We start from the raw sequence: 27068 nt of genomic DNA, 5'->3' as shown, positions 1-27068 counted from the left end.
AGGACCTGGTCTCAGGTTCAGACGTGTTCCACTGATAAGAATCAGGACTGTGAGGTCTGTTTACACCTCATCCTGCTCACTTCCTGTTAAAGAAGCCAGAAAACCCTCAGCTCCCCCCTGAAACCTTCAGTCATCTGACCCACCTCAAACAAGAATCATGGGACGGAGAGCGAGCGGGTCGGACTGAGCCGAGCCTGCAGAGCTGACACTGAGCCTGCAGAGGGCGCTGTGGGTCTAAACTCCCACTGCAGCAGAGGAAGAGGAGGGAAAGTGATGTCAGGAGGAATCAGCAGAGCCTCAGCTGACAGTCACAGCACAGCACACTCAGCAGAGGTCAAAGGTCATGTCACTGCGTGTTGGGAGGGGGTGATGGGTCATCTGGATCTGGATCTGCTGCTCTGACTGTTTCACAGGCTGAAACATGTGCAGCAGTTTCCTGATTCATTAGGATTCAGATCCTTGTCACATCTACTCTCATCGCTTTATATCAGAACCAGACTCCATTGACAAAAACAGGGATTTTACTGGGAGCAGTAACACAGACACACTAACAGATGGAGGCAGTGGTATTCCAGCAGCTCCTGTTAAATCCCTGTTTTTCTCAATGGAGTCTGGTAGAGATATATAGAGATGTTTCTGGTTAAACTAAAGGATCTTCCTCTTTAATAAAAAGCTCTGTCTCTGGTGGAATCCTGTCATCATGTTGTCAGACTCTGAGAAGAACAATCTGAGTCTGTCAGAGACAAAAACTTCCACTTTACCCAGGTTCAAAAATACCAGAATTACTCTTTAAAGAAAAATCAACTGAGGTTTAGATCAGACTGAACTTTCCTTTAAAGGTGATAAACGCTGATTTTCAGACTCACACAGAGAGCTGTCTGTCTGTGTGTGTGTGTGTGTGTGTGTGTGTGTGTGTGTGTGTGTGTGTGTCAGACAGTAAATCAGTGTGTTGGACAAAAGCTGTGTCTGTTTGTGCGGCAGCGTCTCGTCGGCCGGGGACGCGTAAACAGACGGTGCTTTCACTGTGCCTGATTGTGCTGGGATCACTCAGTGTTTGTCCAGCCGGGTAAACACTCCACACACACACACACACACACACTCAAACACACACAGACGCACACACGATGACTCTAATTGATTATGATGGACATTTGATTGCAACATAAACTCTGGCAGCAGGAAGCCGTCTGTCCTGGATGTGATTATTTACAGAAAGCTGACAGATCCTCTGATATTATTTACACCATCAGTGGAGTTTTTCCTCACACTAAGTGACCTGAATCAATGTGAGCGGGGCCAGAGGCTGCTGACTTATTGATGTGGTGTTTTGAAGGTAAAACTGATTTTTCTCTCTACCTGATGTGTTTCTGACTCATCAGCAGATTTCTAAAACTTTCTAAAACTGAAAAATCAAAGCGTGATTCTAAATTTTAATCTAAAACATCAACTACAACTGTTAACATTATACTACATTTGAGCTGTAGTATAATGTCTCATGGCTTTATTACAAAAGATAGAGTTTACCACTGATAAGAAAAGACAAAAATCAAACCTGCTGATGTTTTAAGTTTGAAATGAATTTGAATGAAAATCTGTTGACTGTATCGAACAGTGCAGAACTTCCATTGGAAATCTGCCGTTTTAACGCTGAGCAGCTGCAGTAACTTCCAGGTTTCCAGCATTGTTAGTTCATTAAAAATAAGCCACACATGGCCTGGTGCTGAGGAGGATGTCCTGGTACAGAGTTCTGCTGCTGCAGGTTTGGTCATAGCAAACAGGGAAGCTTCGAGCAGCAGCGATCACTTCCACATTCCTCTAAAAACTGTTCCTGACACTAAGTCACATCAGAGTGGAAATGAAATAAAGAAATCTGCGCTGACTCTGAAAATGGCATCAGCTGAGGAGGAAACTAAAGTGACATGACCTTCTAATCTCACAACGAATCAACTCTGAACCTCAATTATTAAACCGACACAAGAGAGAAAAGTCCATTAAGTTTTCATGACGTGACTCCGTCTGCTGAGGAGAATCTGTGTTAGAGCTGGGAGAGATCACAATATCTCTCCCATATTGATCGATATCGATATTTATCACAATTTATAACTGTGAGTTTGAAGAGTCTCCATATAGATATAATTCATGAACAAAAATAGAAAACTGTTTACTCTGCAAACATGTTTTATCTGCCTTAACTAAACATTAAAAATCAACTTGTGTGGGAACAAAACGATCACAGATTTCTTTGATAGTTTCTTCTATGTAGAGGAACAGATTAGATTCTAAGCTGCTTTTCAATCCATTTCATACGAGTCGACAGGATAGATGTTAGTTTTGGTTCAGTCCTGTTAGCTGTTAGCCGTGTTAGCTGAGCCCTGTTAGCTGTTAGCCGTGTTAGCCCTGTTAGCTGTTAGCCCTGTTAGGACTTGGTGTGGACGGACAAACAGCATCTTCATCCTCTCTGTGTGGACTCTGAGATGAAACCTTTGTTTCAGACTGTCTTAATCTGGGCTTCGTCTCTTTCAAGGAAAAGAAACCACTTCCATATAATCGACGTGCTGTGACCTTTGTTGTCAACAGTTAATCTGAGTTCTTCACTTTTGTTCCTCTCTTTGGTACCACTCATGTTTGTGACTCGTCCACAGGAACTGGAAAACCTGACTGGCTGTTGTTGTGTTAATGCTCTTAATAGGTTGTTAGAATAAAATGCCCATCGTCTTAATCGACATAAATTTCATTGCAGTCCCAGATAGAGATTGTTTTATCTCCCAGCCCTAACCTGTGATATGACTGAGAGCTCCTACACATAATTAACGGCCCATGTGGTGAGAGTGTCGACTGCTGTTTCCAAGATCAAGCATCGACTTTCAGCCTCAAACTCTTATTTATTCACAACTTCTCTATTGTTTATTCTGCATCATTTTCTTCTGAAATGATGAAGGTTTGGAAATCCCTCTTCATCTTCCCTTCAAACAGCAGGAGCCGGAGAATAATGTGCAGGTTTGTTGACGAGTTACAGAGCAGAGCTGGAGGAGGACAGAGGGTTTGTGCAGAAAGCAGCTGAGGATCTACATTTTCAGCAGACCTATTTCTGGCTGCATACTAAATCATCCACGTCAAAAAGCTCGAGCCCAGAAACCCCTGAGAGATGTGAAAGGAGTCGCACCTGCTCCTGTTCAGAGCTGCTGAGTGAAAAGAGCAGCGAGCAAAAGAGGGAGAGAAGAAAAGTAATTGGCCGGAGTTTTAGTCTCCGAGCGGCACAGAGGGACTTGGAGCTCGGCTAATTAGCAGATCTGAGGTCTGAGACATGTGGACGCCTCCGAGCCGACAGATGAGCAGAGCCTGAACAAAGACGGGAAGCAGGAGGCTGCTCCCAGATCATCTGAGGAGGAGGGGGAGCCGCCGCCGGGCTCCTGGCCTTACGCAACAACTCGTACCTGCCTGAACCCTCCAACATCACGCAAACCTCCACAGAGATCAGGACAGAGCCACGAGGACCAGGAGTGCACAGTCAGGAGGACTGACCGGGCCTGGAGCCTGAACGGACCTGACAAATACCAGCGAATCAATCCATCACTTGTCCACTTTAAGAAAATCAATACAGCAACGATCCACTGCAGAACTTCTTAGGAAATCTGTCGTTTAAACCCTGAGTGGCTGCATTAACTTCCTGGTTTCCAGTTTCATTTATTCTATTAGATAAGAAGTCACTGAAATCAGTTTAGAGTTGATTTGAAAGGCAGGAGTCTGAAGAGCTTCCTGACATGTTTCTTTTGTCTTTTATCAGTTTCCTTTGTGACAAACCACTGAATGAACTGACATGAGATTTATGTTTCTCACATGTTGAAGCCTTATGACTTTAAAGAGCCTTTGATTGGAATCGAGAGCCGTGATCAGGGTTAGACGAGACAAACGTCTGCAGTATACATCAAAACTGCAAAACGTTATTAAAAAATACCACTTTTTCAAAGACGTCTAGTGTTGAGACTAAATGAATCACTTTCTTACTTTCTTCCATCCTTCATGTAATACACTACTCTTACACTAATTTTATCTTCCAGCCTCACAGAGCTCCATGTGTGGCTGTAGACTCGGCCTCCTTTTTTTAAAAACCGTGCTGCAGTTTTTATTGTGTGAGATGAATCAAAGCGAGGCGGCGGTCCACAGGAAGTCCTCTCTGCTGCCTGCAGAGACGGATGGATTAAGCTTCTATATTTGTCCGGGCTGCTGGATGATCCAGCCCCCTGGTGAAAGGTCAGAGCCGCCTGTTAGGGCGCCAGAAAACGACCACGACGCTGCCGGAGTGGGAAAATGATTTGTCTGCTGCTGCTTTAACAACATACAGAGACTCAGAGCAGCTGAAGACCTCTGCTGGATCCTGGTTTATGTTTTTAAAGCTGCATCAGGATCAGGTCCAGACTCTGATACCTGCTGTGGTGGAGAGTAACTGAGTACATTTACTCCACTACATGTACCTGACAGCTGGAGTTTCCTGTATGTTTGTTAAATGAGAGAAATTAGTTCCAGTGAACGTGGCTGAAATATTAACATGCTGCTTTACATGATACTGCATCAATAATCCAATCATATAAAATCTAACAGTGGGGGTGAGTTAAGGTGTTTATTTGATTACTTTTAATGATGTACTTTGGTCGACAGAAGCTTCTGTTTTATCTCTGGATATATCTGAGCTTTCAGAAAAGGTGGATGTTGATGTGAAGGATGATTAAACCTTTAGTCTCCAGTAAATCCTAAAGAACGCAGTGATGTGATCAAACACATTTTCTTTTCAATCAATAATCCATCTCTTTAATCAGTCTGATTTCCAGCAGCAGCTGTTTTAATCAATGAGCTGTTAAACAGTCGACTACCTGCTCAGCAGCAAACAACAGATGGTGAACATGGTGCAGCATTTAGCAGCTACAGGCTGCGACACACTGAGGAAACAACAGTCCTGCAGGTTCCTGTCACTGTGTGATGGTCTAATAAACTCAGTCTCAGTCACACTGAACGATATCAGTGCTGAGGATCGTCACATCAACATCTGCTGAACCAGAACCAGACAGAACAAAACACACGAGCAGGAACACGCCATCAACCATCAACCATCAACCATCAACCTCTACCATCAACCATCAACCTCTACCATCAACCATCAACCATCAACCTCCACCATCAACCATCAACCATCAACCTCTACCATCAACCATCAACCATCAACCTCTACCATCAACCATCAACCATCAACCTCTACCATCACCCTCTACCATCAACCATCAACCTCTACCATCAACATCTACCATCAACCATCAACATCTACCATCAACCATCAACCTCCACCATCAACCATCACCCTCTACCATCAACCATCAACCTCTACCATCAACCATCAACCTCTACCATCAACCTCCACCATCAACCTCCACCATGTACCATCAACCTCCACCATCAACCATCAACCTCCACCCTCAGCCTCTGTCCACAGAGCTGAGTCTGTCAGAGGAGGAGGTGTTTGTGAAACCAGGCTCAGTCAAAGTTTGTTAAACCAGGAAGTGACCGAGCAGCTGTATATGGAGAGCAGAAATTAATCTGCATGAGCAGAACTGTTTTGGTTGGTTGGGAATGGTCATTCTGCGCCGTCTGATCGGTCGGCAGTAAATCAGCTAAAGTTAGAGAACTTACATCTGCTGCTGGTGGATGAATCTCACGGTGAAATCTTGGGCCACGAGCCAGAGATTTCACCACGTCACCAGTGTGCATGTGTGTGTGTGTGTGTCTCAGGTGTTGTGGGGGTTGTGTATCTGAAGAGAAACTCGACTCCGGCCAAACCTCCGGTGGGAATGTCTGAGCCGGGGAGAGTCCTCCACCACCTGTCCACCACATGGAGCTACACCCTCAGGCCGACCAGCAGACCAGAGTCAGTCCACGAGTCCTCTGACCTGAAACCACCGCACTGCTCGCTGGTTACCACCCTCAGGTACCAGCGGCAGGTGTTACCGGAGTTTTGTCGTCACGGTAACAGTTTGGTTAGGTTCAGGAAAAGATGGTGGTTTGGTCGACACATTTATATGCCTGATATATATTTATCAGGCATCATCCACCAACAGCAGAACGTCTTGTACTTGTTTCCATTTCAGATCATTTCCTGTTATCACACCTCTATTTCTGTATTTCTAAATATATTAGACTGTTGTTAACAGACTCCTGCAGTGATGATGTGTTTCTGTAGTCCAACCTGAAGTTAGCAACCACCTTTTTTAAAAGCTTCAAACATCAGGAGTGGGGGATTTACTGACCGATTTTATGTCCGAGAATAAAACCTGAAAATGTCTTGAGCTTGTGTTAAAACCACAGAAATTATTTTAGACATTTAACCAGAAACACACTGACTCTGGGACGAGGGAACAGGAAGAGCTAACATGCTAACATGCTAACTGACTTCCTGGTTTTAGGATCAGTCCTGCAGATTTAAAGGTTTCATACAAATAAAATAAATTCAGTATGTTCTTGGAGAAAAACAAACTACTGTATAAAGTGTGGGGATATCAGATGACAGAGGTCGAGCTGATCTCTGATTGGTTCCTGTTACTGTGAACTGGTTCGTCCCTGAACACCTGACTACTAAACACTTCAAAGTTTTCCAGGAGCTGCACATTGTTTTCCAGGACATTCATGTTAATCTTGTTTCTCAGGACTTTTCCAGGACTGAGAAGCTGTATCAGAGAGTTTCCAGGTTTTCCAGGACGACCTGTGGAAAACCTGTCACCCCCTTAAAGACGAGCTGAGCAGCAAGAAAAAGAAAAGGTTCAGAAGCCCGACAGGTTCTCACAAGGATAAAGTCCACACACACACACACACACACACACACACACACACACACACACACACACACAAACAGGACAACAGAGGCTGCTTTGTGTCTGTCGACCTGCATATTCCCCTCTGCAGCGGGCAGGTCTGGTCTCCATAGCAACCAGTAAATACAACAGGTCTCCTCCTCCAATCACAGCGCAGCAACATCACATCACCGCGTTATCAAGATGGGACCATTCAACAGGAAGGAGGAGGGAGGAGGGAGGGGGAGGAGGAGGTGGGTGAAACCACAACGAGAACAGAGAGGGGTGTGTCACTGAGACTGACCCAGGCTGCAGATAACACACACACACACACACACACACACTCAACATTAACGTGAAAACTTCTTCATGCAGCTGAAGCTCTTTGTTTCCATCAGAGGAAAATACCTGGACCAGACGACAGATCAGCTGCTGAGTCACAGACACACAACTTTATTAGACGTTTGCAGTGACTCTGATTAAATTATTTAATTAACAGAAATCAACGGGAACAACCTTTAAAGTTGCAAAGCTGCAAATTTAAATGTATTTGGGTTGGTTATTGGTTTCAAAGTACAGCACAGTTTGAAAAGGTCAAAGTTTATATTATTTATTATATTATTATTTATAACATTTTCTGTCATACTGTTCCTATGGTACGTGTACAGCAGCTCCACCCATCAAGCTAACGCCAGAGAGTTAGCATGTTAGCATTAGTGAAATAAATACTACAGGCTTGGTACTGAGGCAGATAACAATTAACGAGCTAACATCAGCGACAGTGCTGCGATACTGTCCCGTGTCCATACAGAACACTGTTACTGAGGACTTTAATCCCCGAGTCGTCAGCTCTGAGGTGTTAAACAGGCGGAGGACGAGCTTTTGTCTCAGGGAGGAAATTACACCAATCAACAGATTGGACCCCGACAGAAAAACACTGTTTTATCAAACTGCCCTTCGTTCAGGCTGTAAAAGAAAAAGAAGCTGTGAAGAGTGGAGCTTCCTCTCTGTCAGCAGCTCATGTTTGTCTCATGTGGTGAAGTCTGTTTAGATGGTCTTAACTAACAGTGATCAGATGATCCTGCAGGGAAACCGTGAGGAGCCTGAACCAAACCTCAGGAGTTAAAATGAGCTGCAACAACCAGTCGACTGAAGCAGTCTCCACACCTGCACTGCAGACCTGAACCTTTGCTGGACCTTACCTGGACGAGCTTCACATCTTAATGAATCAGACTGATGGGACATTAAACCTGGTATAAAGTCAGTGTAACGTCCTCTCTCCTGAACCAATCACAGTGTCTCCAGCAGGTGAGGACTCGTCTCATGCGGACCATCACTGACTCTTGTGAAACGTTAGTAACTGAGCACTGAATCCACAGAACAACAGATGAACTGATCATAAACTAACTGCAGCTCTGCACAGATCTGATGTGTTTCCTCTGATGTGGTTTCTGCTGGATTCTCAGAAATTCAAAAAGCCTGAAAAGTGTTTGGCTGTGAACCGTCTAACCGCAGGTCGTGATGTTCTCCCGCTGAACGCTGGGAGAATAAATCAGCGACAGCAGGCGAATCATTTCCTGCAGCGGCTGATTGTGAGCGAAGGCTGTGCTCTGATAAGCAGCGAGGCTCTCTGGAGAGGACAGATACAGCACTCAGCTCAGTCACACAGAAACATCAACACTGCTCTGCTAACAGCCACTTCACAGAGACTCACCGGGACAGATCTGATCTGCTCTCAAGGTCATTTCATGACACTTTACCTCTGAAGGTTTGAAGGAGGCTCGTTTATTATTGAAGCTAAACTGCAGCTCCTCACTGGGTTTAAAGTCTGAGGCTCTGTACATGGAATCATTTCTTCAAAAGGTTGTGACCTGACATAAAGAATGATTCATTCCCTGACTTCCTCTGGTGGCTATAACATCCTGCAGACTGATTTCTACGTAAAGGACTCAGGTCAAGTTTTCAGGATGCTCTCACCCGCCACAATAAAAGTCTCTCTTCTGCACCGGCAGTGAACTATCGTTAGCTTCAGAATGAACGAGTCGGGCGCCGTTACAAAACGACCGGCCCCCGGCTCAAGAAATACTCATGAAGCGACATCGGGAGAAAACCAAAGTCAAACCAACCCTGAGCTGGTTCTCTTCCTGTTGGACAGGTGAGCTAACAGGTGAGCTAACAGGTGAGCTTGCCTGCTAACACAGACAAATCTCTAGCAAACGTCTGCTAATTCATCCAGACTCCTGGAGCTGATCTAAGGTCTGATTGTTAGCTCTGTATCATTAGCGCTGTGGTCGGACTCGTACTGGACTTACAGAGTGCGAGCTTCAGGACGCAGCCTGCAGTTCACTTAACGGCCAGAGGGGTCAGTATTAACAAAGGTCTTTGAATCTGTACAGAACCATTGAAGAGTCTGAAGGAATTCATGGAAAAATTTAAATCAAATCCTTTAAATGTCTTTTCAAAGAGAAGCAGTGGATCTTGTCGTTAGAGGCTGAACTCCTCTGATGTCTGACGTCTTTTAATCGTTTATGAAAACGGTTGCTGATCACTAATCGACCGATTAATGAACTAATGGTTTCAGCTCTCCTGACGTGTTCAAACTGTCCCAGCTGCTGGAAACTACAGTTGATTTAAAGTTTACAGACTCATCCTGACCTCCATCTGTCCACAGCTGACATCAGTCATTTGTGTTGTGGAATAATTCAGATTGTGTGTATTCCAGCATCATCTCCATCATGGCGGCTCTTTGTCTCAGCCTGAAGTGACTCTGTTTAATATTTAAACACGCTGACCTCAGCAGGACTCTGCTGCATTTGCATTTACAAAGCAGATTCTCTGAGTGAAGTGTCAGTCCTGACAGCAGCCCTGCCTGGAGGGGGTGAGGAGGGGATGGAGGGGTGGTCTCAGGGGTCAAAGGTGAACAGCGGTGTCACCCCCGATCAGGCTGACGAGAGCAGCAGAGGAGAGTGAACAGACTGATGGATGCAGGAGGCTTGTTGTTGTTTTTCACAGAGAAGAAGAAGAAAATCGTCTTTTTCCAACAGACTTCTTCACTGCAGACGTTCGGACGACATGAATCTGTTCCTCTGAGCGACAGAAACCAACGACCTGACAGAAAGGTCTGAGTCAGCTGCAGACAGTACGACAGCCGACTGATCAGTCACACACGTGTTTACATTCTCTGTGATTTACACCTTCAGAGGATGTAATCATATGAATATCTATCAAGAATAAAGGTCTAGAAATCATACAAAAACTACAGCAACTCCCTGAGAGGAGCTTTAAAATCCTACAGAGCCTGAATGCCACCTCCTCCACCACAGCATCACTCCTCTTTCACAGAGTTATAACTCAGTCACACCTGGACTCACACACCTGAAACACATATATATAGATTCAGTGGGACTTCCTCTTTCTGAGGATGTATTATCTCTGATGTCCTTTCAGAATAAAACTCCAGTCAAACAGTGAGAGCTGTCTGAACATCCATGGCTACACTGCAAACAGGAGCTGATCACAACTGATTCAGCATACGTTTCTACATCCCCCAAAGCATTATGGGAGCTGTAGTCTGAAAACTTGGAGCACAGCTATCCCCGAAACAGATGTGAAAAAAACCAGACAGAGCTGACGTTCAATTTTAAATTACCCAAAACAGAAAAGTTACTAACTTCAAACTCTCTTCTTCACCTGCAGGACCTTTCACACCTGCTGTTTTTGTTCAGACCAAACTGAAAAGTCAGAAATAAAATATGTCCTTTGTTGCAGCAACAGTGTAAAACCTCAGACATGCTGAATGAGGGGATTTCTGAGTCTCCAAACTGAGAGCGACACAAACAGAAACAGAAGAACGATGTTTTCAATCCAGTCTGGACTCTGGAGTTTTTTGGGGAAAAGCTCTGGATCGGCTCCAGACCTGAGACAAAACAACGTGTTTTCAAATGTAACTGCATTAATGTGGTCGACAGTGGAGGCCTCCACTTTCCCACCGCCGCCGCTCTGAAAGGTTAATGAGCTCAGGGTTCCTTTTGTTACTGTGTGGGCTTTTATTGTGGAGGGACAATTTACATACAAAAGGAGGACACACACACACACACACACACACACACACACACACACACACACACACACACACACACACACACACACACAGTCAGGGCGCCCTGAGCCAAAACATAACACACACACACACACACATTTGGGATAATTAGCCTCCAATTAGCAGTAGCTGCTCATTTTCACAAGGAAACTCAAGAGTGTGAGAGCAGACGAGTGAATCAGCCCTCTGTGTGTGTGTGTGTGTGTGTGTGTGTGGAGAAGTGAGAGCTCTGTGGTTTTAACTACCCAGCATGCTCTGGGGCCTGCTGTAAACTCATACTACCCCCTCTGTTTCAGTGCAGTTCCTGCTCAGGCTGACTCACATTTATTTACTACAGGTCGTCTGTGTTCTCCATGTTTGTGTTACTGCTGACTGATGGTTTCACTACACAATCTGAATTAAATCAACTGTTTTCAGAAAGTCAATCTGTCTCAGTTTGGTCTCTGATCTGCTGATTTTGAAGTAAACTGATGAACTCAGCAGCTCGACACGTCTGAAAGGAAAACAGCTCAAAGCAGAAGAAACAGTCACAACCTCAAAAACAGCCTGTTTGGTCTTTGATTAACTTTTATATACTATTAATTTAATGTTGTCTGAGCGCAGAACAGAGCTGCACACACACACGACACACACACATTTACATTCAGTGTGCCTTTTACTTTCAGAGGATGTCATTATCTCCAATATTTATCAAGAAGAAATCTATAAATCTGCTTGGAAAAGACACCAGATCAAGCTACTTTAAAATCCTACAGAGCCTGAATGCCACCTCCTCCACCACAGCATCACTCCTCTTTCACAGAGTTATAACTCAGTCACACCTGGACTCACACACCTGAAACACATATATATAGATTCAGTGGGACTTCCTCTTTCTGAGGATGTATTATCTCTGATGTCCTTTCAGAATAAAACTCCAGAAATCCACTTAACAATGAGACAAAAAAGAGGCTGCAGAGCTTCATTCAGAATCCTCCTGTTTTTAAGTTTTCTTCAGGGTCACAGTCAAACAGTGAGAGCTGTCTGAACATCCATGGCTACACTGCAAACAGGAGCTGATCACAACTGATTCAGCATACGTTTCTACATCCCCCAAAGCATTATGGGAGCTGTCGTTTGAAAAATAGAGAAACAGTTAATATGATGAGGGAGAAAATCCACCAATATAAATGTACTCCATGTTGTAGTATCAATAACTTTCTGAGGTTATTAAGACTCAGGGTTAACAGAGGGTAAAGCCTTTAAAGTGTGGGGGATGGGAAGTTGCAGACAGCTTCACTCCTCCTCCTCCTCCTCCTCCTGCTGCTGCTCTCACAGGACAACATTTCCCATAAACCACTGGCTCAGAGAGGTGAAATTATATCTCCCTCTGCATCCTCAGTTACAACAAGCGCTCCTCGTCGCTGCTTTTAAATTTACGGTGAGAGATGAACGCTCCAGTGACCGCGGCACGCCGAGGCCGCCGGGAGGTGACAGATAACACGGATCATCTCCGTTTCAGGATGATGGATGAGTACAGATATACTGCAGCAACATCTATCACAGAGGGAAACACTGAGAGGAGAGGGAGACGGCAACCTGAGGCCATGGGGGAACACAACAAATTACCTCCATGATTTGTATGTAATTAGATATTTATCTTCACAACAAGAGCTTCAGTTTGTTCATCACCTGTTTACAGAAACGCTCAGTTAGAATGAGGTCAAAAACAGAAGGTGGGAGAGATTTCTCCTTTTCTATACGTCACTTTGTATCAGTACCAGACTCCATTAACAAAAACAGTGATTTTACTGAGCAGAACACAGGAGCTGCTGGAATACCACTGCCTCCATCTGTTAGTGTGTCTGTGTTACTGTGTGACTTTCAGTGGTGGAAGAAGTAATCAGATACTTTACTGAAGTAAAAGTACCACACAGTAATGCAAGTGGGATTCCAGCAGCTCCTGTGTTCTGCTCGGTAAAATTCCTGTTTTTGTCAATGGAGTCTGGTGCTGATATATAGAGACGTTTCCCTTATGTAATTATGGAGATATGAGGTTTATATTAACCTCTGGCCATGCAGGCTGACACAGTGCTAAACATCATGATGTTTAAAAAATGAATCGTAGAATTAAATGAGACAAATATTAAAAGTCAGGCAGTGATTTCTCTCTGCAGGCGTCAGCTGTCAGTTCTGCATGAAAACACACATTCATTATCGTCTGGCTCAAAATATTACGTCTGCGCATCACGCAATGTTCTAGTGGAAAATGCAATTAGCATAACTTAACCTTCGGAGCGGCTGCTTGGCTGAGCGTTACACACTCTAAATGAATATAAATGTTTTGTGAAGCAGCTGCAGGCTGATTTCAAGGAGGAGACACACACACATCCAGAGGTTCAACACAGATGGAGGTTTTCCTCAGGAAACAGGTTTCAACTTCAAGGTAAACCTGACTTTCAACATGAAACAAAGAGGAACTGACTGACTGTTCTGATGATCCTGCTGCATTCACTGCACCTGTAACCCTGCAAACATGTCACATGACTACACCTGAAGCAAGGAGTGAGCATCAACCTGGCTAACATAAATCCAACCTCCAGAAGTAAGAAGCTAATGTTAGGCTATAAACCAACTACACCACGGTCACATGACGTCAACGTCTCCACCACTAAGCTTCCAACTGGTCATTTCATTTAGCTCTGAGCTCTTCTACAAAAGCCTTTCTTCTTAGAAAGTTAGTGAGAGTTTGAAAGAGCGTGAGTAGAAACACAACGAGGCTGTAAAGGTGGACTGGTGAGTAGATGGGTTTTCATGTTAACGTCCCCGACAACCTCTGTAGTCTCATTTAGACACTCGTTAGCAACCGCCTTTTTTAAGACACGTAAAAGCTTCAAACATCAGGAGTGGGGGATTTACTGACCCATTTTATGTTGGAGAATAAAACCTGAAAATGTCTTGAGCTCATTTCAGACAATTAAAAAAAACAACCATCGACTTCAGGACGAGGGAACAGGACGAGGGAACAGGACGAGGGAACAGGACGAGGGAACAGGACGAGGGTTCAGGCTCATTCCTGCAGCTTTCTACTCAATTTGATTTGTTCAACAGAAACTTTATTGGTAACAATTTATACATAAGAAATGACACAAATCTGGTTCCAGCTTCTGCTTTTACTCGTCTCTTACGACAGCACAGAAACTTTTTGGGACTTTTGTGGTTTGGAACTGTTGGACTTTGTGTTGGTTTCATTGCCTCCAGCTCCTCCTCTGTCTCCTAACTTACAGAACCATCACAGATTATGTCAAACACAAAGTAAACAAAGTGAACTTCCCCATTTCTGATCAGTTCACACAGACTGCCACAGTCCTCTCACAGCAGAGAGCTCGTATCCACACTAATGTGACCTGACGTCAACAGATCAAACTGACCTGTGGGGTTTTATTCTTGTGAAATATTTCCAGAGCACTGACCTATAACGTGTTTGGTTATTTGCTTTATTTATTCTTCTTCTGAAATGACGCTGAATGTTAAAACTGTGCAGAGCTGATGACACCGTTTCGGGGAAGTTTGAGAAGACAGAAATAATCTGCAGCTGATGTGAGTGTGGACACTGTGGCTGGTGAGGTTGATACCTTCACTGTCAGGTGCAAGAAATAAGTCTTGTTTTTTCTTCCAGCTCAGGCAGAGTCCACAACACTGTTATTGATTAATCTGCCTCCAAAATCCCCAGATCCCGATTTGATCCAGCATCTGATGTGGGATGATCTGGAACAAACCTGATCGATGGAGGGCCCACAGGACCCCCCCAGAGGTCCTGGTCCAAGCCCCAGTGGACCTACACAACATTAGACAGGTCCCTTGATCCTCAGGATTAGTCGACTAACAGACTTAACTATAATAGACTAACAGACTTAGTTGAGTTACAGACACTATCAGGCTTGTATTGGCTTGTTGTACAGATGATCTATACACTTTCTTATTTTAGTTTTGGGTAAGAAGCAGGTATAATAGAAATAAGATTTTCCTTTTCAGTCATGAACTGTGCAAACAGAGTTGTATTGTGACCTTGAATCGTGTATCACCACGAGCGAAACAAATAAAAATGCAGATCCAAATGAATCTGCAGCAGCTAAAGAGACTTTCCCTCAGGAGACGGTGGATCTGTAGCTGCAGGATGTGGAGATAAGCAGCTGTTTGATAATGTTCTTCATACTGCCGGTTAAACAGTGATTTCACTTATATAATCGTGACCACCACATAAAGCCAGAGAAATCTCTCCTACCAGACTCTGCTCCTTCGGTTTCCGGTTCGTCCCTGAGGACTCTGCTGATCCTGCGAGAGAACGACTGGATGAAGCTGCTGACGGACGGAGCTCGCCGCTCTGCGTCTGATCCCACCTTCCTGAGCGCCGCCCTCTCCGGACCGCCGCCTGTACCGGGCTCGGACATGGACCTGAAGAAGATCCTGCGCAGAGACCCGGGCCTGGCCGGGCCTTCGTGGGCTTGATGATCTCTGACGGTGCTGAACCTCGGTAAACTGAGCAGCCGCAGGTGGAGAGGCTCGGCGCCGTGCCCTCCGCCCTCGGGGGTGGGGGACATCTTGGACGCCCTCGGTGCCAGGCGAGCAGATGTCCTCCACTTGTATCTGTCCAATAGCTGCTTGGGAGCCGGCTGGGGGTCGGATCTCTGCCAGGGCTTCCTGTAATGCTGCCAGCGGTATGAGGTCTGACGTGGACCCTGGACCGGACCCTCACAGCCCTCAGGGGGGGCAACGCTTCCACTCATGGTCCAGCACACACAGGCCTCCTCCAGGCAGCAGGAGCGAGCAGATGGAGGCCTTCAAAATGGCAGAAACAGCTGGTTTGCCGACAGCTGCGCTCCAACACAAACATACTACCTTAACACCTTTCTGTTCAGAGTTTCTGAGGCCGAGGACACGTCAGGTCTGGTTCGTCTTCATGTTAACGGCGAGTTTAGAGCTTCTGTCTCTCTCTTCCTCAACAGGCTCGTGACGGTCTTCCTGGGAGGAAGTCGAGTGTCAGATGAAGACGAAGTTTCTTGCGAACCAGGGGCCAATCAGGTTTCACCAGAGAGCGAACCAGCAGACTGTGGTTTCCCGTATGAACGAGGGTAGAAACTGAAACCGCACATGCAGCTAACGTGTCAGAGCTTCTTGTTTTTCCTCATCACTTCACTGGACTGATACTGAGCGATGGCACAGCACCTGACGGTCAGACTGTGGTCACTGTGATTCAACAGCTCACAGATCAAGATAAAGGAGTTTTTATGATCAGACCCAAACTACAGGCGCATGACAGTTTGGTCTGCTGCTGAAAATTAATCAGCAACTATTCTGATGATCAAAGGATCATTACAATCAGTTTTTTAAAGCAAAAATCACTCCCTCTGAAATCTAAAATGTGAATATTTTCCCTTTAAGATTTGAAAAATATATTTATTCATTCTGTCCTGCAGTAGCACATCAATCAGGTCCATCTAAACACCGAAATATCCTGAATATCTCCAGCATCATGTTAGACACATTTCCCCAGAATTTAACCTGTACGTTTTTTATCTTAACTGAACTTTAAAATAAAGTCCTGTGTGTCTGAACAAAGCAGAACAGAGTGAGTCTATAAAGACCGACACCAACGGATCAGTGGACTTGAAGAGGTTAAACCTCCATCAGCTCTCAGGCCTCGACCCAACCAGGAGCTTATAAATATTCATCAACATTAAAGAATGTGCCCCCCCTCCTCAGCCAGGGCCTGAGGCCTCTGTGTTCAGACAGGAAACAGGAGCAGCGTCCCACAGGGAGGCCTCGCTGTTAGAAATCCTCCAGAGATCAGCTCAGGACGGATCTTTAACTTGAGATATTTAACAGGAGGAGGAAGCAGGACTCGCTCTGCAGGAGGATTCATATGGAAACGAGGACGTTTGTTGTTCAGGCAGCAGTTTACATCTGAAGCTTTCGGCTGTCAATCATCAGGGAAATCTTCAGTCACAAGTGTCTGCAGCAGCTACAGGTCAAAGGTCAAAGTCACAGCAGCCACACAGTGAATGCAATGACAATGAACAACCCCCAAAGAACTGATTTTCTGTTTCAGTAGAGACGATGGTTCATCTCAGGCTGGTTTTAATCGAACAGAGTAACATAAAAAATCTCCTGCTGCTGCTGTTATTCCTCTTTGTCAGTTTTAAATGTTTATAGATGTATAGAGGATATAAACTGAGTGAGGTGTGTCTGACTTCCTGTTGCCACGCTGCTGTTTGGTTTGTCAGAGGTCAGTGTTTCTGTTAAAGAGCAGCTGTGGTGGATTATCTCCTGCAGCACTAATACTCAAAGTCTGTCTTTAAAAGAGAAACTGGAGATTAAACTGCTCGCTGCCACCAGCTGCAGGATTCAGTTATAAACCAAACCTCTGGTAAAAATAATAGAAATGATTTAACGTGGAGGGAGTGGTTCTCCAGGATAAAACATGTCTGACTTGTATCTGGTCAGGAACAGGAGCTTTCAGGATCTCAGGGATCTTTCTGAGAGGATGACTGAATATCAGTGACACAATATGAAGTAAAACAGGAAAACTCATCATCAGCTGCTGCCTGCAAACTGTCAAACACACTCTGAAATTACACTTAAATAAAGATCCTTTGAAGTTTTAGCAGTTTAAACTTATTTTCGAGGCTCTGTCACAGAACTGCTAAAACTGTGAAGTTTGTGGAATGAAGGAATGAGAAGGTTAAATAAAAAGAAGAGTATCTAAGGGTTCATTTACAAACATGAGTTATGTTCCTCCAGGTTAAACCTCCTCCCTCCTGTCGAGGCTTTAAAAGACGCGCTGCCCTCAGTGACCCACATATCAGCATTTATTGGATAACGAAGCGGCTGGTGTCCGGGGCGACGCTGCATGTAGGTCAGAGTTAAGACCCGGGCAGGATAAGCTGAGGAGTCCTGGACAGAGCCAAGTCCAACACACAACAGGGACTGAGAGAGTCCAGCTCTTACAGACTTCCTGTCCACATGAGGTGGAGGAGAGGGTGTTTGGGTGCCAGAGCTTTTCTTTCTCCCTACACCTCACTTTGTTTATTCCTGCTGAAAGTTTATCTAAAGCTAAGATTCCAGCTGTACACGATGGATAAATCAGGTGATAGATATCTTCCAAAGAGCCATCTAATTATCTAAAAAAAGACTTGAAAAATGATGAACTTGCCCTTGAAATCCATCAGCGTCTGACGCCTACCTGAGAGAGTCCGGTCTAAAGCTGCAGTCAGAGTGTTTCAGGGTAGAAACCTGCCTCAGTGAGGACTGAACAGAGAGATACAGACTCTGTCTCAGGCTGTGAAGGCAGCAGGAAGCACCGAGTCCACAGAGAACAGGAAGGCAACAGAAATCATTCACACCTCCTCTCAGATTTTAGTCTCTCACACCTGCAGCTTCACCTGGGATTCTCCTGACTCTGAAACAGTGTGCAGGTAATGAAGTATCCATGCTGCATGAGCAGGGCATGAAGCCAGCGTCAACTTATCCATCTACATAAAAAAATGACCTTAATTATCACAATATAACTTTTCCTGCACAGAAATGTACGATACAGCGTCGACAGAACTCATTCCATCTGTGTTTGAACAGACAACATGAGAAGCCAATGACAGCAGCCGTGCACAGCAGGTGAAAGAGAAAACGACGACAGAAAACCCGGACTCAGAAGACAAGGAGACTGAAGACACCGGTAACACCACAGATCTGTTTGACCATCTGAAGCAGTGCCGTCCTTTAGAGCACAATGAAAGACTTTACAGTCCCAGACCAGGTGCTGCCGACCCCCTGAACAACAACAGACCATAGAGTCACTTTCTCCAGCTCCACCACAAAAACATGACAATAAAATATCTTCACATCTCACTGAGGAAGAAAAAGGAACCTTTCAGCTCAACAGGCGTTCCATCTACAGCCTACATTTAAACAACAATAAAGCAACAATGATCCAACAAATGCAATTTATTTAAAGTACTCAGCACGACTGAACTCAGTCTGCTTAGACATGTCGGAGTTCAATGTGCTAAATGTTAATATAGGAGTCGAGCCGAGTCACGTGACCAAAGACACCATGAATGAAACAGAATAAAACTAACCAAACTTTTGCATAATATACTGTTTGTGGGTGTAAACATTTAGAATGGGTGCAGTATTGATCAGGAACAGTAAACAGCTGCTGTAATATAATCCAGTGGACAACTGTCCACAACTACCACTGACAAACACACTAACATCTGTTAGTGTGTTTGTGTTACTCTCAGATGGAGGCAGTGGTATTCCAGCAGCCCCTGTGTTCTGCTCTTTAAAAGCACTGTTTTTTTTCAATGGAGTCTGGTGCTGATTGCCAGGTTCACTGTTCCTGATTGCAAATATTTTTGTCCTTTGTCCTTTCAGCTGTCAACATATTTGACAACATATTTACACAACAGACTATTTATTTGTCAGATTTTCCACCGGACATTTTGGCCGCTGATGTTTTCATCTATGGGACGACACATGAAGCCAGCTAACGTAAACTCTGGTGAACAGGTTGGATATACACTAACTCTGCCAGTGTGGGACAGGGACAAGTGTGCAGGACTCTAAAACACTAAATTGAACGAACTTGAAATCTGGAATCTCATTCATTTCCTGGCTTTCAGCCCAGACAGGAGATGAAACAAACACTCCAGCTCCTGAACATCACTGAGCAGAGAGAGGAAACAAACAGGAGCTCTGAGAGGAAGTTAATCAGGTGGAAACTCAGAGAGGACGACAGAGAAGAGGTGGACACCGAGTTTCTGTCTCTATGATGCATGAGAACGCAGCCTCAACACTCAGGGGAGGTTAAAAACGAAAACGTCCCGGCTGCTTCATCAGACGCCACTTTGTCCACCTCTCGTTCCCTATCCTGCCGGAAACCAGCAGCAGCAGCCCGAGGCTAAAAATAACCAGCAGCTTCACGGAGACCAATAAATCAGCAGGAGAGGGACGGACGCAGGAATCCTGGGTAAATCTCCAACAACTGGCCTTCGCTGCCGCCGTCACTGATCTAAGGACAGACGACGCTTCCAGAAAACAGACAGGAAGTTAAAGATCAGTGGTGGTCACTGTGAGGAAGACAAACATCTAAACCCTGAGACTGAATAAACTTTACTGACGGTGTTTCAAACTGCAGCTGAGACAAGAGCCTGTCCTCTGTCCAGATTCAGTGAAAGTTTGAGCTGAAATATCATAAAATCATCAAAAAGAAGACTCTTGTTTTCCTCCTCTCATAAACAGAGTGCTGCTAATTCTCCAGCCGCTGCCAATAAACCACAGAAGAAGAGACGGAGCTCAAACGATGGAAAACCATGTTTCTGTTTGTTTCTGTTTGATTGTTTTTTTTATTGTGCAATTGAAAATAAGCTGAAAAACAGCTGGTTGGAAAAGCTCTTCATTACTGTTTGAATTAATCAGTTGATCAACAGCAGATTCGATAGATTGTTCTGAAATGTCAGAATTTGCTGTTTATATTCCATTAAACTGAATATTTGTGGATGTTTTGACACTGAATGACGTCTCCTCAGACTGTGGGACATTTTTTGTTAAAAATCAAACAACAGATCGAGGAAATGATTAATGAAGGGACGACGTGTGGAGGAACAAATGAAGCTGGGTTCCTTTTCCTAAAAACCTACAAAACTAAAAGCAGAACTTTCCAGTCTCTCTGCTGTGAATTATCAGGGTTTTCCATTAGTGCCGGATATTTAAACAATTTCAGTTGACTACTTTTTCACTGTTTCAACTCAGCATCGCTTCTTCTAACGTTCTAATATAATCCAGCTCCTGGTAAAAACCTCCTGAACCGTCAACACTGAAGGAATCCGAACCTACAAATGAAACACAATGAGTTGTTTAACAATGGAACAAAGCCGACTTCTTCAGCTGGACATTTTCTGCACTTGTAGAAATGATAAAGTTTCAGTGGCTCATTTAGCTCAGATTAGTGCAGATTATCTTCCTGAACCATGTGATCATCACTTATTTTCCTCCTCAGCAGCGTCTGACCGTCTCAGTTCAGTCGACAGCAGACGAGCATCTGATCTAATTTACAGCTGAGGTTTAATCTGCAGCTGTTTACTGATCCACTGATCCACTTCTGCTCTGTAGTTACAGCTCACAGCTCTCAGACTTGTACTCCTCACTGAAGTAATCTGATTACTGCTTCCTGTCTGCAGGAACCTGATAAGTGATACGACGTGTCAACGGGAAAACTGGTTTCCCTTCAGCAGGTTCAGGGATTAAACAGGAAGTTGGATTACAACCTGAGGATCCGGAACCATTTCAACCTGATTCAATTGTAAACAATTTAAAGTCCAACCTTAAACCCCGCACTAACAGAGACCATCTGATGTGGTCTGGTCCTGGTGGGTCCCTGTAAAACCCCTCCTCCTGTGTTTTTCCACTCTGCGTCCTGAAATAGACGGCAGCTTATTTTTACCAGAGAAGTTTAGACTCTTGTTTTGTTTCAAAAAGGGAAATCCTGTCTCAACGCCCCCCATCCTGATAACAGCCGGCCTGCAAGGAACTTTCCATTTCCTCCTCAGATCGGCCTCCATTGTCCTCAAGACCACCACCCCACCGCCCCAACACACACAGAGACCTGAACCCTCTGGACTCGACACCAGGACCGCATTCAGGATCAAACTGTGGGTTCACTACGCTTCAGACAAACTAAAGTCAAAGTGTTTCTCTGAACCGTGAAGAGCTGACTGTTAAGACGATGGTGGAGGATTTGGAGACACAAGCTCTTATTTGTCAGTATTTCAGATTTAAACTGAATACCAAGAGGAAACCTGAGAACGTTAACAAGGCAAACTGATGAAGGATGAACGATGAAGATGTGGTTCAGTCCTTTTCAGTAAAACCTGTCATCAGGATGTTTTACTGATTTCACTGCACAGATTAAATTCTACCACGTCAGATGCTTCAGTAAATCTTCATGTAGTTTCTCTCTACATCGATAAGAGTTGAAGTTAAAACTTCATATGAAAACAGCAACAAAATAATCTGAATCTACATCAGACTCTGTAAGAGTAAAAATGGAAACAGCATCCGTCTGTTCAGAGTGAAAACCAGCTCGTTTCACACGTGCAGCCACAGAGGAAACACCAACCAGACGTCAGCCTGGCCGCGGTCCAACCCTCCATCCGGACGCCTCGCTCCAGCAGGAATCTCAGGTGTGAATTGGCCTGAAGACAACAAACTCCCACAGTCCCTCATCCAATATGGAGGCTGAAAACCTCAGCGGGGCGGCGGCACGTCCAGTTTCTCATCAGCTCAAAGATCTGAAGGCTGCCGGGCGTCGGTGAGAGCACCCTGCTGCAGGACAGATGGAGGGAAGCCTTCCTGTCCTGACCTTTGACCCCCGCTGAGAGAATGTGGAGCCTCTTTAGATGAAGGACGACAGATACCTGCACCACGAGTTCAAGTTTTTTATTAAAATGTCAAAGTTAAGTCTGAATGAACAGGTCGTGTTTGACTGAACCATTAAACAGCTCATTGTGGTTCATCTGGTTCAGGTTCCTTCAGTGTTGATGGTTCAGGAGCTGAATCCTCCTCAGAGGTCTCAGCTGATTAAAACCAGTAAAAACTCTGAGAACTGGTGAAAAGTCGTGTTTGAGAAGCTTCAATTCCACATTTTAGCTTTAAATTGTCTAAATGTAAACCTCCCCTCTGTATGAAGACTGTTACCTGCTGTGTCATATTTAATCATCATGACTGAAAACAATGGACTTCCTGTTGTCTCCTGATCACCTGACTGACCGCTCCATATATAATCTGAGGATTAATCAGTCAGAGGGCGAGGTTATAAACCATATGTTCTCATGTTCCTCTGAGCCGACTTAACTTCTGAATGATGACCGCTCACGCTCAGTGGGGGGGGGGGGTGAGGAGGGGGGAGGAGGGGGCAGTAAAAAGGATAAATCCTGTGTTTAAGCATCTGTGTGCAGTCAGCTTTAACAGGCTTATATACAGCCGCCTTTCTCTGGATAATACTCTGTCAGAGCCTTCACAGAGAGACAAGGCAACAGACCTCACTCTGATCATTCCAACCACAATAAACACAACGTCACCTCCTCTGTCTCCACAGTTCCTACTGGGATAACAGAGGAGGAGGACTTCTCTTCTATTGATCAGATGATCAGTTATTGAACTGTTTCTGTTCATTTGTCTTTTCAGCTCTTTAGTTCATCAGAAACCTGAGCAGCAACACCCTCTAACAGCTGGTATTAAAACAGACTGGAGGTTACCAGGTTACCAACAACGGCCTGGATCTGCTGAAGCTAAACAGACAAACGACAGGAACAGTCGACGATGAGCGAGTGGAAAACACAGGAGGCAAGACAGACGTCAACACATCAGCAGGACAACAGGACAAACCTGAAAACCCTGTGGTGTTCAGCTCTGACAGTAAAAACACTGAATATTTCACTGCACTCTTCAAATACAGCTGGAGCTTCTATTCCAAAAGAAATGTAACTGTAAACTTTCTAAATGACGTCTCTGTGCAGCAGGTGTGTTGATGTTTCTGATATAAAACCAGCAGCAGGAGGTGGAGCTGCACACCTGACCGTCTACCTGTGAATGGAGCTAAATTACCTGCAGCACGGCCACACAAAGAGCTCACTTGTACAGGGGTGAGGTGGAAGTGAAGGCAGCACGGCAGCAGCCATTGTTGGATGTATGTGAGGTATGTGAGCCGTGGATGGCAGCGAGGATCTGATGCCAGAGCCGGAGTCCTGCCGGGTGAGATCACCGGCACAAACCGGCTGCTGACATCACACTGCCAACACCAGGGGGAGGGAGGGGGAGGGAGGGGGAGAGCAAACATCCTAACACACAGTCCTGCTTCCATAGATACCAGCGCTGCGTTCAGGGGGCGTGGGAACAGAGGGTAAAATGACGACATGTTCACAGGAAACCAGATGATTTCATTTCATCTCAAAGCAAATCATTCCAGTGAGACTCTGTACGAAGGATTCAGCTCATGCTGACTGCCTTTAACCTCTCTTACCTTATCATCACGGTTTGGCACCAGTGGAAGTTACTCTCTGTATATGTGAACTGACTAAAGAGACGATTCTGATTCAAATAACTCGTAGCTGCAGCCATACACAGGTTCATAAGCAGAAATGACTCGAGGTGAAGACTCGACTACACCCACAAACCCCCAAAACAAACAGATCCATCACAAGTTCACAGAGCTGAGACTGAAAACTGGAAACAATTCAATAACACAGTCAGCAGTAAAGAGACTGTTTGATCAGCGAATCCTTTCAGATTTCCTCTGAGAGTCGACATGAGCAGCTGAATTCTCCTGAATTTCCTATGTTCTGTGAACGCAGCATCTGACCTGAGCCTCAGTGTAAACACCTGCAGCTACCGTCCCCTCTGATGAGCGGAGGTAAAGTCAGATGTGTGTGTAGGTGAAGAGGAGCTGGTGTTTCGGGCGTGGACATGTTTCCATCCCTGCAGCTCCAGTCGTGACTCACTGAGCTCTCAGACTGTGAGCAACAGCACCGACAAGTCACCGGGAGTTCATCCACTTCCTGCAGAGCTGAACCAACCTCCACCACCGCCGCCGCTCAGCGCCACGGAAAAACTATTTCTGCACGAGGTCAAGTCTCCGCGCTCTGTGAAAGTCTTATTTTAAGGATTAAAGGAGTGTCAGACAACAGCTGCAACATCAGCATCTGTTCCTGACGTCTGAGTCACTTCACCCACTTTTATTTCTGCCCAGTCACTCGCTCACTCGCTGGATATTTAGACGACCTCTGACCTCTCCTCCAACACAACTACTGCTCCCAAATCTGCACCTTAAGACTCTTCCTCAGTATTCAGCTTCATGCTCCACACTTAAATCAATATGTTATACTCTCATAGTTAAAGTTCATTCAGGGCCTGATAACTGGTTTAGAATGACAAAAGTTAAGCTTGTTGGTTTTCACATGTTTAAGGTGTTTTCAGGGCTACATTAATGGACTGTAATATGTTTAAGGGTTTTTAACTTATCCTGTGTTAATGAAAGGGTTTTTAAGGAGTAAAAATCCCTTAAAATAATAAATAGTTGTTATTTTCTACCTTAAAAGTCCATTATCTCTGTGAAGTCCCAGGTTTATTTGAGATCATGTGTGATAATATGTAAAGTGATTTAAGGGATTCAGGACTTCATGTTATTTGATCAGGTTTAATGGGTTTTCTCAGTTAGTTTAAGGTGTCTGTGTGAGTTAAGGACTCAGGTAAAGTGTCTTTCATTTTTTAATTAAGGGTTTTTGAGTTTAAGTGTTTTGATGAGGGCTGAGTTTCAGGGTTAAATTAAGGGTTAATTTCATTGTCAGAACTTTCTATTCTGGTCCACGGACTGAACCAGACTAAAGGACTGAGGTGGGTCTATTTTTAGAGATCCGTGTCATGAAAACTATGTAACACCCTCCCCCCGGGTTTAAGGGACTTTAGGGGTCCAGACCCAGCAGGAGGAGGGGGGTGACCTCTGACCTCTGGAGGAGCAGCCTCAGTGTAGTCCAGGTTAACAGCAGTAACAGACGCTGAGCTCCAGCAGCAGCTCCGGTTTCCTCTCCAGCCTGTGGCCGCCATGACCTCGGCCTTGGCCCGCGGCTGTTACCTGGCTCCCCGGGCTCTTACCTGCAGACCCCCCCGGTAATAAACCAGCGGGGTCCCTGCTAACACCCCCCACCCCCCCTTTCTCTCTCTGTTTTCTTCCTTACCGTAGACCCGGAGCCATCCCTGCTGCTGGGACACGGTGTCCACCAGGATCCGGTCCACCAGGGGATCCAGGAGACTCAGTCCGCCGTGCAGAGACTCCACGTCGCCTGACACCGAGTCCGTCTCCATATCCAAAGAAAGAAACTTGTTGTCCGTTAAAGAAACGTTCCAGAAGTGAGCGACGAGCCGGGAAGTGAGTTTAAGAGTTAAGGCGGCGGAGAAAGCGCTAAAAGTCGGAGTGTGCTCGGTCCTGAGGAGTGTGGAGCCTCTGAGCGCCCGGCTGCTCCTAGCTAGCCGTTAGCTGAGGCGGCGGCGGCAGCCGGCGGCGGTCCGGCAGCCCGGCTGGCTCTCCCTCATTGTTCCGCTCTCCCGGGTTAGCTTAGCGCGGCTTTAAACTTCCCAACAAACCGGTGTCCGGGAGAGGCGGCGGGGAGCAGCCGTTCCCTCCGTGTCCCGCCCCCGAAAAGCGGCTGTTTTAATCCCGTGTGAGCCGCTGGAAGTGAGCGGACCGAGGCGGTGCGTGTCTCCGGCTTCAGTGTCCCTCACCGCTCTGAGTCCACTCCACACCGCCGGGCACGAGCCTGCACCGGGCGCGCTCCCGGGAGAGAGGGGAGAGGCGGGAGCGCGCACTGAGGCCTGGGTCACGGAGCACTCAAAGTTTGTTTATCGATCCGTTATTATAAAACAGCTCACACACACACACACACACACACACTCACCGGACAATCACAGCATCATTCCCACAGGTTAGTGAGTAACAATGTGTTTTAATATTATATTTCTATACTGAGGTGTTTTATATATATATTATATTTCTATAGATACTGAGGTGTTTTATATATATATTATATTTCTATAGATAGTGAGGTGTTTTATATATATATATTATATTTCTATAGATACTGAGGTGTTTTATATATATATTATATTTCTATAGATAGTGAGGTGTTTTATATATATATATTATATTTCTATACTGAGGTGTTTTATATATATATATTATATATTCTATAGATAGGTGTTTTATATATATATATATTTCTATAGATATGAGGTGTTTTATATATATATATTATATTTCTATAGATACTGAGGTGTTTTATATATATATTATATTTCTATACTGAGGTATATATATTATATTTCTATAGATACTGAGGTGTTTTATATATATATATATTTCTATAGATACTGAGGTGTTTTATATATATATATTATATTTCTATAGATAGTGAGGTGTGTTATATATATTATATTTCTATAGATACTGAGGTGTGTTATATATATATATTTCTATAGATACTGAGGTGTGTTATATATATTATATTTCTATAGATAGTGAGGTGTGTTATATATATTATATTTCTATA

The 27068-nt window shown here is 44.8% G+C and overlaps 1 protein-coding gene across 4 annotated transcripts in view; it reads right to left on the bottom strand.

The window, feature by feature from the left end:
• rasal2 (RAS protein activator like 2) overlaps positions 1-26296 on the bottom strand; it is a 62514-nt gene extending 36218 nt beyond the window's left edge. For 3 of the 4 annotated variants that reach the window (XM_018678975.2, XM_018678976.2, XM_018678977.2), the window contains exon 1: positions 15197-15952. In XM_018678975.2, the coding sequence (XP_018534491.1) occupies positions 15197-15698 (502 nt within the window). In that variant the 5' untranslated portion in view covers positions 15699-15952. Of the gene's footprint in view, positions 1-15196; positions 15953-25700 lie in introns of those variants that run through there. The other variant, XM_018678978.2, reaches the window with a different exon arrangement.
• Positions 26297-27068: the final 772 nt, after the last annotated feature.

Source organism: Lates calcarifer, linkage group LG4 (assembly GCF_001640805.2).
Source record: "Lates calcarifer isolate ASB-BC8 linkage group LG4, TLL_Latcal_v3, whole genome shotgun sequence".
Taxonomy (NCBI): domain Eukaryota; kingdom Metazoa; phylum Chordata; class Actinopteri; family Centropomidae; genus Lates; species Lates calcarifer.
The sequence above is the reverse complement of the archived record's forward strand: the minus strand, read 5'-3'. Positions and strand labels throughout refer to the sequence as shown.